The sequence below is a fragment of the Oxyura jamaicensis genome, assembly GCF_011077185.1.
Source record: "Oxyura jamaicensis isolate SHBP4307 breed ruddy duck chromosome 6 unlocalized genomic scaffold, BPBGC_Ojam_1.0 oxy6_random_OJ106678, whole genome shotgun sequence".
Lineage (NCBI taxonomy): Eukaryota > Metazoa > Chordata > Aves > Anseriformes > Anatidae > Oxyura > Oxyura jamaicensis.
Genome location: NW_023304039.1, coordinates 44930 through 58513, shown reverse-complemented (window position 1 = coordinate 58513; position 13584 = coordinate 44930). Strand labels below are relative to the sequence as shown.

The 13584-nt window shown below is 60.6% G+C and overlaps 2 protein-coding genes across 3 annotated transcripts in view; one reads left to right on the top strand and one right to left on the bottom strand.

Annotated features, from left to right (window-relative positions):
* Positions 1 to 5672, top strand: part of LOC118157566 (cadherin-23-like) — a gene marked incomplete at its 5' end in the record, with an annotated part of 50929 nt that extends 45257 nt beyond the window's left edge. The window contains 14 exons of the mRNA XM_035311963.1: positions 192 to 386; positions 734 to 844; positions 1034 to 1163; positions 1341 to 1604; positions 1721 to 1882; positions 2138 to 2394; positions 2686 to 2783; positions 2881 to 3001; positions 3140 to 3219; positions 3312 to 3352; positions 3528 to 3588; positions 3734 to 3863; positions 3948 to 4070; positions 4602 to 5672. Of these exons, the coding sequence (XP_035167854.1) occupies positions 192 to 386; positions 734 to 844; positions 1034 to 1163; positions 1341 to 1604; positions 1721 to 1882; positions 2138 to 2394; positions 2686 to 2783; positions 2881 to 3001; positions 3140 to 3219; positions 3312 to 3352; positions 3528 to 3588; positions 3734 to 3863; positions 3948 to 4070; positions 4602 to 4925 (2097 nt within the window). The remainder of the gene's footprint in view (positions 1 to 191; positions 387 to 733; positions 845 to 1033; positions 1164 to 1340; positions 1605 to 1720; positions 1883 to 2137; positions 2395 to 2685; positions 2784 to 2880; positions 3002 to 3139; positions 3220 to 3311; positions 3353 to 3527; positions 3589 to 3733; positions 3864 to 3947; positions 4071 to 4601) is intronic.
* Positions 5673 to 6609: 937 nt separating this feature from the next.
* LOC118157563 (prosaposin-like) lies at positions 6610 to 13093 on the bottom strand. 2 transcript variants are annotated; one of them, XM_035311959.1, is made up of 14 exons: positions 12726 to 13093; positions 9692 to 9816; positions 9402 to 9476; positions 9184 to 9309; positions 8831 to 9010; positions 8603 to 8737; positions 8443 to 8499; positions 8308 to 8313; positions 8090 to 8227; positions 7914 to 7991; positions 7476 to 7820; positions 7285 to 7365; positions 7076 to 7171; positions 6610 to 6977 (listed from the first exon to the last, which is right to left on the bottom strand). In XM_035311959.1, the coding sequence occupies exons 1-14, from the start codon at positions 12784 to 12786 to the stop codon at positions 6942 to 6944; spliced, it is 1539 nt and encodes a 512-aa protein (XP_035167850.1). In that variant the 5' UTR covers positions 12787 to 13093; the 3' UTR covers positions 6610 to 6941. The 2 variants fall into 2 exon arrangements, with proteins under 2 accessions (XP_035167850.1, XP_035167849.1); XM_035311958.1 differs by having other exon boundaries at positions 8308 to 8316; positions 12726 to 13091.
* Between the last annotated feature and the right edge of the window lie 491 nt (positions 13094 to 13584).

Genomic DNA, 13584 nt, shown 5'->3' with positions numbered 1-13584 from the left:
TTTCTGAGAAGCCGGGCTTGGTTCCCACAAGTCCCTGGAGCTGCGACCGTGCCAAAGGAAATCACAACTCCACTTTTCCCCTTTGGGGCCAAATTTGGGCAGCACGAGCCAAAACAAAGGGTTTAGAGGGGCTGGTGGTGCAGGGGGCTGGCATGCAGGGCTGGGGCTGAGGGGCTGCCACGTGCCGACAGGAGATCCCTCTGCGGTCCAACGTCTACGAGGTCTACGCCACGGACAAGGACGAGGGCCTCAACGGGGCGGTGCTGTACAACCTGCTGAAAACCGGGGCCGGGAACAAGGACTGGGAGTATTTCAGCATCGACGCCGTCAGCGGGCTGATCCAGACGGCCATGCGGCTGGACCGGGAGAAGCAGGCGGTGTACAACGTGAGCGAGGCAGCAGCACGGCCGCGGGATGGTCCGTGGGCTGGGCTGGTGGGATGCAGACCATGCGGCGGGGATGGCCCCGTGGTGGAGATGTCACACTACCACCTTAGCACGGAGCCAGGTGGTTAGCAAGCGCCACCAGAGGATGCAACGGGGATGTGGTGCGATTGGGAGGTGGGCCACCAGAAGAGTTGCATCCTGGAGGACACGGTGGACCACCTTCTGGTTAAAGTCCACAAAAACCCTCCGCTGCCCAACCGTCCCCTCTGTCCCTGCTCAGCAATATCTCCGCACCCTCCTCGTCCCCGTGGCTTTGCCCAGGACGGCGCTTTTGCCTCTCTCCCCAGCTGATCATCGTGGCCTGCGACCAGGGCCAGCCGGCCTACGAGACCATGCAGCCCCTCCAGGTAGCGCTCGATGACATCGATGACAACGAGCCCGTCTTCCTCAGGCCACCCGTAAGGCACCAGGGAGGGCACAGGGGGTGCCGGGCTGGGGACACGTGTGGTGGAGCACACGCCGCTGGGCATCATCGCGGGGTGCATGATGGCGTTCATCCACTTCTAGCCTTTCAAAGCCTAAAAAAAGTCCACCCACAGCTCACGTGCCGCAGTAACCCTCCCCTCCCTTCTCCCATGCTCTGGCAGAGGGACAGTCCCCAGTACCAGGCGCTCTCTGTCCCCGAGCACTCGCGGCCCGGCACGGTGGTGGGCAATGTGACCGGGGCGGTGGACGCGGATGAGGGCTCCAACGCCATCGTCTACTACTTCATAGCAGGTGAGGTGGGGACACACGGCACAGCTGGGCAAGGAAGGGGGCGATTGCCGTCCCAAACCTGCGCACCCCTCGCCGAGGGTTTGCGTTGCACCTGATGGCTGCTTGCTGTGCTTCTAAAGGGGTAAATGAGATGCTGAACCTAAGGGCTGGTAACTCGTATCTCCTGTCCACATGCAGCTGGGAACCGGGAGAGCAACTTCCAGCTGAGCCGGGAGGGGAAGCTGCAGGTCCTGCGGGACCTGGACCGCGAGAAGGAGCCCTTCTACTCCCTCATCGTCAAAGCCTCCAGCCAGAGGAACTGGTCCCCGCCCCGGGGACAGCGTGCAGGCAGGGCACAGCCCTGGGACCTCAGCACAGACCTGACCCTTCAGGAGGTGCGGATCTTCCTGGATGACATCAATGACCAGTCCCCCCAGTTCACCAAGTCGGAGTACACGGCAGGTAAGGGGTGCCTGGGGCTGCTGGGGGGCACTTGGAGCCAGGGATGCTCCGGGACCAGTCCAGCTGGCTGGGGGAGCAGCCCAGCCCCAGGTCTCCGTCCCATCTCTCTCCCAAAGGGGTTGCCACAGACGCCAAGGTGGGATCGGAGCTGATCAGGGTCATGGCGGTGGATGCCGACGTGGGCAACAACAGCCTGGTCCTCTACAACATCCTGGGGATCCGCTACATCAAGCAGCACTCCAACGACTCGGAGGAGGTGGCCAACATCTTCAGCATCGGTGCGTAGCCTGTGTGGCACAAAAGCATGGCCCAGGGAGGTTCCTGTGGCTGGAGATGTCCCTCCCATGGCCATGGTCAACAGCAGCATGGCCAACTGCTGTTCCTCCATCCTATTTCATTTACCCACAAGACAGGCTCTGGCTTTGCGAGAGCTGCTGTAGGTCATCTGGTTTGCAGGCCCCTTCATGGGGACCTCATGTGGGTGGCTCAAAGTGACTGCACTAATCCTGGGCTTGTGGCCATCCTTCCACCAGGAACCCTTGATGGGATCCTGAGAACCTTTGACCTCTTCACGGCCTACAACCCTGGCTACTTTGTGGTGGACATCATGGCCTCGGACCTGGTTGGCCACAACGACACGGCCATCGTGGGGATTTACATCCTGAGGGATGACCAGCGGGTCAAAATCATCATCAACGAGATCCCCGACAAGGTCAGGCAGTTTGAGGAGGAGTTCATCAGCCTGCTGTCCAACATCACAGGCGCCATCGTCAACACAGACGATGTGCAGGTAACCGGCTGCCTTCGAGGTTGCTTCGAGGGGGAGGTAACCTCAGACACTGCTTGGGAGCTGCCCTTTGAAGGTGAAATGTTGGGGCAAAGCAGAGGCTGATGGTGAAGGATCATCCCACCTTCAACCAGCCAGTCAGTGATGGGGCTGCAAATGTGTCCCTAGCAGCCATGGCCAGGCTGGAGACTGGTTTTCCCCACATGACTGTGGGTGGTGACACATGAGCACCCCTTGGAGCACTCTTGGAGGTATCTCAGGAGGCGAGACCTTGGTCTTGCTGTCTCTCCCCAGTTCCACGTTGACAAGAAAGGCCGGGTGAACTTTGCACAGACAGAGCTGCTGATCCATGTGGTGAACAGGGAGACCAACCGCATCTTGGACGTGGAGCGGTACATCACCCGGCCCGCCGCTTGGGCTCGCAGAGCCCCACGTGTACACGGGGAGCCCCACACACACCAAGATGCCCAACCACCCTCCTCTCCACAGGGTGATTCAGATGATCGACGAGAACAAGGAGCAGCTGAGGAACCTCTTCAGGAACTACAACGTGCTGGACGTGCAGCCTGCCATCACCGCCCGGGCCCCGGACGACCTCTCGGCCCTGCAGGTGAAGGTCCCAGCTGGAGATGGAGACGGCCACCCCGGGGCCCGGGGAGCTGCTGGCCCCGAATAACCGCGGTGGGGTGCCCACAGCTGTGTGCTGGATCGGTGCCGGAGGTTGCCGCTAGCCCTCTGTCTCTCCCAGATGGCGATCATCGTGCTGGCCGTGCTGCTCTTCCTGGCCGCCATGCTCTTCATCCTCATGAACTGGTACTACCGCACCGTGTGAGTGGCGCCCTGCAGACCCGCACCTCCCTCTCCTTCTCCCTCTCCCTTATTCTCCTCCAGAATTTGCCATATTTCCTTTTTTTTTGCAGGCACAAGAGGAAGCTGAAAGCCATCGTGGCTGGCTCCACAGGTGAGCAGCAGCCAGGCTCCGTGCCACCAGCCCCATCCCGGCGTGTTTCTCACACCACCAGAGCTCTTTTGGTCACTTTCGGGTTTTTGCCCCATAAAGAAGCACTGCCCCATGCCCACATCCATTTGCTGCTCGGCCTGCAGCCGCTGGGCAACCTCCACCGTGCCTTTTGCAGGGAACAGAGGCTTCATGGACATCATGGACATGCCAAACACCAACAAGTACTCCTTTGACGGGTGAGTTCTCCCCATCCCTCTGCCCGGTACATGGCGGGACCCAGGGGTGCCCCCAAGAGGGATGCGGCCTCTACTGGATGGAGGGACTCAGATGGGCATTTGGGGCATGCTGTGGCCACTGAGTGCCGCTCCTGTCCCCGGGCAGGGCCAACCCAGTGTGGCTGGACCCCTTCTGCCGCACCATGGAGCTGGCGGCGCAGGCGGAGCGCGAGGACGACCTGCCCGAGAACCTGAGCGAGATCACCGACCTGTGGAACAGCCCGGCCAGGACCCACGTGAGACGTGGCCCCAGCCCCTCGGCAGGCTCACTTGTACCCCCTGCCCCGCACGCGCCCCCACGCCGCGCTCTCCTCCCGCAGGGCACCTTCGGCAGGGAGCCCTCGGCCGCCAAGCCCGAGGACGACCGCTACCTGCGTGCCGCCATCCAGGAGTACGACAACATCGCCAAGCTGGGGCAGATCATGCGCGAGGGACCCATCAAGGTGAGCGGCCCCCACCGCCGGGCACCCCTCGCCGAGGGGCTGCCCCCGTTTTTTTTCCCCCCGCTCTGGCTTCCAGGTGCCACACCGGAGAGTGATTATGCGAAACACCAGGATTGGGCCGATTCCCCCCCAAAAAAGAGCTGTGTCCCTGGTGTAACCCATCCTCTCTCCCCGTTCACCCAGGGCTCTCTCCTGAAGGTGGTCCTGGATGATTACATGCGCTTGAAAAGGCTCTTTGCCCAGCGGATGGTGCATAAGGCCACCGCCAGTCAGGGGGACCGCTCCTCGGTCTCGGAGGTAGACGGGGTGTGCGGGGGCATGGGGAGATGCTTGCCGTGCCCTTTGGGATGCAGTGTGTCTTCCCGGCCCCGCAGGCAGTGGCTGCTGGTGACCCCCCCGCCCGGCATGGAAAAACAATCCGCAAAATGAGCAAAACAACATTTTTCCAGCTGGGGGAGAGATCGTGCCTCCCGCTGGGCACTGCAGAGGGAAATTAGGACGCATGGTGACATCTCCGTGGGCTTTTTGCAGCTCATCCAGAAGGACCTGGAGGAGGAGGAGGAGCGCAGCCCCAGCCAGGGCAGCCTGCGCTTTCGGCACAAGCAGCCGGTGGAGCTGAAGGGTCCCGACGGCATCCACGTGGTGCACGGCAGCACGGGCACGCTGCTGGCCTCCGACCTCAACAGCCTGCCCGAGGACGACCAGAAGGTGCTGGGGCGCTCGCTGGAGACTCTGACCGCCGACTGCGGGGGCTACGGCGACCACAACGCCCGCACCGAGTCGGCCAAGTCCACCCCCCTGCACAAGATGCGGGAGGTGATCATGGAGAGCCCGCTGGAGATCACCGAGCTATGACCAGCGGGGCCCCTCGAGGCCGGCCGGGGGCGGCAGGGGACGAGCACGGAGCTGGGGGGGCGCAGCGGGGCTGGGGGCACCCCGAGACCGGCACTCGGCCCCCCCCTTCTCCTGCGTTTCAGTCCAGCAGCCTTGGAGAGCTTGGCCCCGGGACAGGGCTCTCAGGACCAGTTTGCTCTTCCTTGCGTCTCATTTACCCATGAAACCATTAATTTTTTTTATTTTTCTTATTAAAAAAAAAAAAAAAAAGAAAGGATTTTTTTTAAATAATACTAACGCTGAGCGAATGCAATGAATCCAAGCGTTACGAGGCTGGACGGGGGCGAAGGAGCAGCGTGGCCTCGAGGCTTCGGGGAGCCCCGACGAGCTGTCCGCCCCCCAGAATACCACGCTGGGGACCAAAACCCATCGCACCTCGACCGCAGGACCGGGGGGCCGGGCGAGAGCCCATCCGGCGTTACCGTGTGTCGTCACCTTTCCGGCAAGGAAAGACCAAAACCGAAGACATTTCTCCATTTTGCTGGCTTTACCAAAATGTGTTACGACGTGGAAAAAGAGAGAGAGACTGACAATAGCGGGGGGCTTCTGGCTGTCGAGTGTTCGTGTGTATCCTTCCTTCCCCTTCCCCTTCTCTCTTGCTTTCGGGTTTGTTCGTTTGGGGTTTGCTTCCCATCGTAACCTTGTTGAGAGTTCTGGGAATGGTCTGTTGCGGGAATCAGAAATACACTCTCTATGGCTTTGGTTAAACTGTCTGTCGTCCTTCCTCCCTGGCCGTGCCTCCGGCAGCAAACACAGACTAAACAGATTAAACACGAGATTAGACCTCTCACGGCCAAGCCGCCTTTTAAAAAGAAATCCTTTTTTTTTTTTTTCTTTTTTTTTTTTTTTCCTTTAATCCATCTCTCTCCAGCCATTCTCGCATCCCATGCCCCGCAGCAGCCCAGTTTTGGGGAGAAGCATTAAATCCCCCCCCTGAGGAGCATCGCCCCGGGACAAGGAGGAGGGAGACGAGAGCCGGGCTGACGGGAAGGGTTTATTCGTGGTGCAGTGCTCGTGGCCACGCTCGGCACCGGGCACCGCGGGCGTCCCCTTCCTGCGGCGGGGTGGGGACGAGCCAGCATCCCGCCGCCCCTCGCTGCCACGGTTTCGGCACCAGGATCCCCCTCAGGGGTTTCTTGCTGGGAAGGAAACCCCCCCAAACTCACTCATTTGTTTGTTCGGGGGGGGTGCTTCAAATATACATGTACACTATCCAGCAATCCGCTGGCTGCGGTGTCCGTGGCGGGGAGGTGATCCTGCGCGGCATCCCACGGCGAGCAGCCCGCAGCTGGGGACACCGGCTCCTGTGTCCCGGAGCGAGGAAACCCCAAATCCCAGTCCCGGCAGAGCAGCAGGATCAGGGCAGGTGCGCCTCGTTCGTGCGTGTATGTGCACAGATAGATATACACACACCCAGAGGTGTATATATCTATGTGTGTGCATATGTATTACGTGTGTGCTCCTAGCTCTTAACTCGGCCTCTCTCTTCTCCTTCCCCCTGCAAAATTCCTCAACCGCAGAAGTCATGCAAAGCCAGGCACTGCAGGCAAATCTGTTCCACTTTGTTTCTTTAACCGGTGACCGGGGGAGGGAATAAAATAAAATTCAAAGCGTCCCCAGTTTGAAGAGGCCAGCCAAGGGCTGGGCTTCGGCGTCGGTTCTGGGTGGGATGCAGATGGGGCTAACCCCAGTATTAACCCCACGGGTAGCAGGAGAGAGGGGACGGTGGGGTGCAGGGATTTTGAAATGAGCCTAAGAGACCTCCCCGCTGAATTCCCAGTCCTAAAACCAAGACGAAATCCCTTAACCTGATTTGAAAATCCAAGCCCCGGGGGTGGAAAAGGAGAAGGCAGAGGGGGCTGGGGCACCCCGGAGACGCCCCACTCCCTGCGGCTGCGGGCGCATCCCAAGGGGGGGATCCAGGATAATTTGGGTGCCGAACCCAAACCGCAGCGAGCCCAGCCGGAGAGGTGGCTCCTAGTCCCATACATGACGCCTGCAGTGCTCGACGGCCTGTGGGGAGAGACGGGGAGGATGGAGGGGGCATGCAGAGCCCCGTGGAGCCACGGAGGAGCGCGGCGGGTGGCAGAGGGGACGGTGACACCGCTTACATCGCACTCGATGGCAGTGGCCATGCTGGTACACCAGTATCCCGGTCCCCAGGCGCAGGGCTCCGAGCCCAGGGGCGAGTCGCAAGCTCTGATTTTCTGCATCGAAAAGGGGAAAAAGGCTGAGTGGGGATAAAAGCAGGGGGTGGCCGGGGGGGACACAGGTCGCATGCTCTCTGCCCGTCCCACCACGCTTGGCAGGGCGCACTCACGGTGCAGACGAAGTCCGGGTCCATCATCTGCACCAGGAGCCGCACGGCCGCTGGCTCGTACTGCACCACCAGCGCCTCGCACTGCGGGAGCAAAGCGGGTTTGGGTGAGCCCCACAATAAAAAAAAAAAAAAAAAGGAAAAAGGGGAAAAAGGAGGTGGTTTGGGGGACCCTCCCCCCCCCCCCAGCTGACCTTGCCGGTGAGCGGCGCGGGCAGCAGCTCGCAGCCCTTCTCCAACACGTCGCCCAGCTCCGCCAGCGTCTCGTTCTTCAGCAGCTCGTTATCGAAGTAGGTGATGAGGATCTGGCAGACGTTGCAGAAGGACCCCGTGGCCGGCCCGAGCGCGGCGGCCACCCCGCGGGCAGCCCCCCGGCGCGGGCAGAGGCGCAGCATGGTGCAGACGGCCCGCGGGTCGGTGGCCTCCAGCAGCATGATGACCACCGCCTTGCCGTAGGAGTCGACAAAGTCCTTGCACTGCCCGATGACGCCGTGGGGCAGCATGTAGCACACCTTCTCGATGTCGTTCACCAGCTGCTCCTGTTCGGGGGGTGAGAGCAGGGGGGTGATGCCGGAGGGACCCCACCGCCTCCCTTCTCGCCACCCCCCAGCCCCACGAAAGCCCCAGCTCGCCTCCGTCATGTTGTTCTCCAGGAGACTCTCGGCCGCCCTGACGGCGAACTCGCACATCTCGCACACCGGCGTGGCCTCCTGGGGCAGGAGGGGAAAAAAAATAAGCAAGGTAACACTGCCCCCACCCAGCCTTTAGGATTTTAAGGGTGTCCGGGGACGGGACAAGCCCCACGTACCCCGTCGGGGACCAGCGTGCTCAGGAGCTGGGCCACCTTCTCGGAGAGCAGTGCATGCATGGATCCCGATGATGGCAGTGACAAGGACGACGACAAGGAGGGGCAGAGCCCCAGCAGGCTGCAGAGCTCCCGCGGGTCCTGGGGAGAGACGCCCCGAATTCGGCATGTTCAGCCCCCATCCCCGGCCCTGTCGGGCAGGCAACGGGCATCTCGCTTACCTCAGCCTGCTGGGGGGAGGGAGGCAGAAAATAGAAAGGAAAAAATAATAATTAAAAAGTGAGTGACAGCAGTTGCAATGTAAAGGGGGGGGGGGGGGCGGGAGAAGCTGTTCAGAAAGCAGCTCCCTCGCTCACCAGGTGCCGGAGCAGCCAGGCAGCCGTGTCTGCGTACTCGGCCAGGTAGCGCTTGCACTGTGCGGGGAGAAGGGGGCACGGTGAGCCCCCAGGGACTTCACCCCGTGCTGAACCCCCCCCCCAGCCAGGTGGCTTTGTGCCCCCGGCACGGTGACATTACCCGCTGTGCCAGGACGGGTGCCAAGCCCTCGCACTCCTTCTCGGCGCGGGACGCCACGGAGCGGGCGAAGACACCCAGCTCCACCTGCACGGCCGCCACCAGCCGGGCGCAGTCCCCACACAGGTCCCCGGGCTCCTGCGGGATGACAGCAGCACCCCACAAAATCAGAGAGGTAATTAACGGGGATGGGACACCGATGGCAGGACGCCGGCGGGGCCGGGCAGGTACCTGGGCACGAGGAGTGTCCTGGGGCTGCAGCAGGAGCGGGACGCCGGCGATGACGGGTATGGTGAGCTGGGCAAAGTCCTGCGCGGGGGCTGGCGGCGGCTCCTGAAACTTCAGGGCCCCCTTGGGGCTCCCCCAGGGCTGGCACAGCTTGATGGTGCCGCACACCACCTTCGGGTCCGACTGCGGGAGCAGGGCTGTTGGGGCTGGGGCCATCGCACCCTTCATCCCCCGTGTCCGTACATCACTTCTGTCCCCATCCCCTTTTTGCCCCAGCCCCTTGGGGGCCGTACAACCCCCCCTTGGCTCCCCATACCATGCCCCCCAAGGGGTCCCCCCCCGCCCCGGGCCGTTACCAGCACTTGCTTGCCCAGCTGGACCAGGATGAGGATGCCGGTGTCCACCATCTTCTTGCACTTGACCGACCAGTCCTGGAAGGGCAGGTACTGGCATTTCTTATCCAAGAAGACCCTCAGCTTTTCCTAGGGGGACAAAGGGAGAGCTCAGGGCTGGGCTGGCCCTGCAGAGATGCTGGGGGGACACCAGTCTGTGCCCCCTCCCGGTGATGACCCACCTCGGTGCAGTTGTCCTGCAGGATCTTCCCCACCGTGGAGACCACCACCTGGCACAGGTGACACGGGATCCCTTTCTGCTGAGGCAGGGGACACATCAGGATGCTGCCGCGGCACCCGGACCCCCTGCATCCTCCCCACATCCCACCCTCGTGGTGTTTTGCAGGAAAGAAACCCCGCGCACCAGCCCTGCCCCCAGGCCCCAGCTTTGGGGCCAGAAAAGGCAGGATTTGCCCACCAGACCCCCCCCATTTTGGGGCAGGGCGACCCCTCCCCTCCAACTTGCGGTTACCCCCAGGTCTCGGTCCCAGACGGCGAGCCGGCACAGCTCCAGCACCCCGCACTTGGCCGCCGTCCCCACATCACGGCACCACTCCTCCGGCCGCTCGCCGCACTCGGGGAGGGGGCTGGCCCCGGCTGGGGGGGGGGGGGGATAAAGAGGGGAGCATCAGCACCTGTGGGGGGTCTCCAGCCCGACCCCACCGCGGCACCCCATCCTGCCCCCAGGCAGGGAGTGATGCTGCTCGCCCCTCCCACCCTGATTCACCTCGGCTTTCGCAACAGCACCATTTTATTCTTTTATTTATTTATTTAACTACTGTTTTGTGTTTTTTTTTTTATCCCCACCACCTGCTGCTGGCTCGCAAAGCTCCCCCAGCCCCAGCCCCGTCCCTTGCTCTCTTGTTAAACCTGACAGGGACAGGCGCACACGTGTGCAGCTTCATCCCATTTAAAAGCCCGGTAAAACTGGGGCACCCCCAGCCTGGGCAGCTGAACACACTGGGAAGGCGGCTGCTTAAAAAAAAAAAAAAAGAAGAAGAAAAAAAACCACACACTAATAAATCTTGCAAAACAAATAATACGGGTGTCACTCGCTCCACATGGTGCAACACCGCTTGATAAGCGCCTACCAGCAGCGCCGGCGTTTTAATTGCCACCTCTGCGTGTCAGGATTAATTTTCTCGGGCACAACGGGGCAAGCTCCATCCCTGCCAGGGGTTGCAGCCACCAGCGCCCGGCCGAGGAAGCTGCAGCAAAAGCGCTGGCGCAGCTCGGCGGCGCTGGGCGCGTTCAGCCCCTGTTGCCCCACCGGCCCCGGGGCAGGGCGAGTCCCGCTGCTTCCCACACACCTGGACGTGTGCGAGGTGCTGCATCAGCTGAGATAGGTGTATACGGTGCCGTGCTTGGCTGGGTGGTTTTTTTTTTTCTAGCTGTGGTGTTAGCATCAGGGGGAGCAGGAATGGCAAGTCAGGGGAGAGTCAGGGGGCAGCAACAACAGAAAAACTGAAAGGGAAGAGGAAGGACGGCTTGCAGCATGTTTCTGAGCTTATATATATAAAACATATAATATCTAAATTAATGTTATATATATATATATAAATATATGTATTATATATATTATATATATAATATAGAGAGAGAGATTGGTATAGGTGTAGGTGTAGGTGTAGATATAGGTACAGGTGTAGGTATAGGTACCGGTGTAGGTATAGGTACAGGTGAAAAATGAGAACTGAAGCTTTTTCTCAGCACCTCCACCCCTTTCCATTTTCTTATTTCTAAGCCAATTCTTCTTCCCAAGCCGGCTTTGACTGAGGAAACCCACAAAAACGCAAGGTTTGGTGTCAGGAAGCCGTGGTGCCCCGCTCCCCGGCGACTCCCCGCTGCCTGCCCGCCGCATCCCGGCCACGGGGAGCAGCTCGGGGCTGCCTGACTCGATTCCCCCCCGCCACATCCTCCCAGCAGGACGGGTGCCCGAGAGCATCACCGCTTTAATTGGCTTCAGCTCGCCCTCCCATCCCACGAGCTCGCCGGTAATTGCGGAAGGGGTTGCACGCGCCTCCCAGAGGGTGCCCCAAAGCACCAAGGGCAAGGATGAGGCTGGCCCTGCCCGACCCACGGCCACGGCCACAACCCTGCCTGACCCACGGACGTGGGCAGCTCCTGCCACACAGCCCCCGTGGGGGGACAGGCCCCTGAGGTCCCTCTGGGGGACACAGCAGGACAGGGAGATGTGGATGAAGCACACCGAGGCCTAGCTCCGCTCAAGCTGAAACCGTGAAAAATGATACTAAAACGACACTAATAAAGGGTGGCTGTCCTTCCCCAGCGGAAAGCATGGCCATGGGGGCTTTGCTGGGGGTTCAGCGCCGCTGTGGGGGCTGCCCCGGCACCTGAGGGTGCCGCACGGGGCGAGGAGCCGAGGCAGGAGCCCCGGCCGAGCCGGCCGAGCCTGGGGAACCGGTTGTGGTGCAAAGCCGGGGGCGGCGCGTGGGCCCCACCGCCCCAGTTCCCGGCCCTCACGCTCCGCCGCACGCCCCAAAACACCCCTTTTCCCCCCTAAACCCACCCAAAGACCCCTTCTGCAGGGAGGAGCTGGGGTTAAGGCTGCCGGGGGGGGAAGCCTGGAGCAAGGGGACAGGAGGATTTGGCGAGGATCGCTGAGGGAGAGCCGGCAGAGGAGGCTCCGTGGGGCCTCGCCGCCTGCATCCTCCCAGCGCAGGCTCGACCAGAGCAGACGAATTTTCCTGATCTTCCTGGTGCTGGTAGGGGTGCTCCTGCTGTCAGCTCATCCACCAGCACCAGGAGAGAGGCTCTTCCCTCTACAAGGCTGCCTCTGCCATTTCTTTTTGCAGCGCTCCGTCAGTTTCCCCTGGGAACAGGCGGTGGTTCCCCTTGGTCAAGGATCGTGGGACAGAAAGCTCTGGCTCCTGGGAGGGCTGCGCCTGGATTTGCTTGCTTACACCCAAAGCCCTGCTGCTGAGAGGCCTCCAGCAGCGCGGGACCAGCTCAGCCTCACTGGAGCTCAGCACCACAGCAAGGAACCCAGCAGGAAAGGCTTCCTGCCCCCTGCTCCCCCTAGCCCCAAGGGACGGCTTCGGGTGGCATTTTGGTTCCTCCATGGCGCAAGCACCACGAAGATTGCTCCCACAACGCACGTACGCAGCCAGGTCTGAAGCCAGGACAGCCGACAAGGCAGCCCTGCTGACTCCCCACCTCCTCCTCCCCTTCTCACCCAATTTCCTCCACATCCCTCACGCCCCTGCAAAAAGCCAGCTCCAACTTACTCACGTTATCCACAGCAGGAAGGGGGCAACCCCCTTTTTGCCATTAAAATCACCCTCAAGGGCAAACACTGGACAACAGGGACAAGTTAAAGCACAACATGTTGGAGAGTGCCTCAGCTCTCTGGCAATAACCCCAATGAGGGACGAGGAAGTATTTGGAGTTTAAACCCTCTTGGCCTTTTAAAAGCACTCAGACGCGTCCAAGAGAATTTGGAATGGTTTGGGTGTAGAGAGGCATTTTCCAGGCTGAGTCCTTACCTTGATAGGACCCCACGCAGACGGCCAGGACCAGCACCCAGCCACTCCATCTGCTCTCCATGCTGTCCCCAGGTTAGTCCTCAGTGGCCGGTTCCTCCCCGTGCTTCTCCCAGACTGAGGAATCTTGGATCGGTTGGGAGAAGTAGTGAGAACAGACACCTACGCAGGGCAATTACCACACCCCTCTCCTTATGCCTTGATTATAAAATCATCACCAGCATGCAAGGGGAGGGAGGGACTGGAGCCAGGCAGGTATTCCCAGGAGGTCAGAACCAGCCCGACCTCATCCTACAGCCCTGTCCCAGCTGCACCACTGCTCGCAGTACGGAGCAGGCAAAGCAGAGGAAAATTCCTGTACCTGGCTGGACAACGAACAAGAGCATCACCGTTCCCCCCTTAGAAAAGGAAAGTCAAGACCAGCTAAGTTTAGGACGAGTTAATGAATTGTGGATTTTAATCAATGGTGGATTTAGCACTGGTGCACTTAGAGGCAGCCAAGTAGCTTGCAAAGTAGCCAAGCATTCAAAAGGAACAGACTGATTTAAAATGAAACAAGGAATGAAGACACAGGGAAGCCACGTAAATGATAGCAGGCTTCAGTGCTGACTCGCAAACAGCTCCAGCAAGAACTCCCTCCAGCCTGCGCCGAGGCATTGCAACACCACACTGTTGCCTCACAGCAGGCATTGCGCTCATCCAGGGAAGAGACCAGCAGTGGCAATCCCTGGCAAGCCTGCAGCTGCACTCGGTATTAAAAAAAAAAGGCTTGACAGGACATGTGTGTTGCAATGGTAACCTGAATCCTGTCATTCAGCCTCAGATTCTCTGCTGGAAAAGCTTCAGGTGACATTTTGGGACA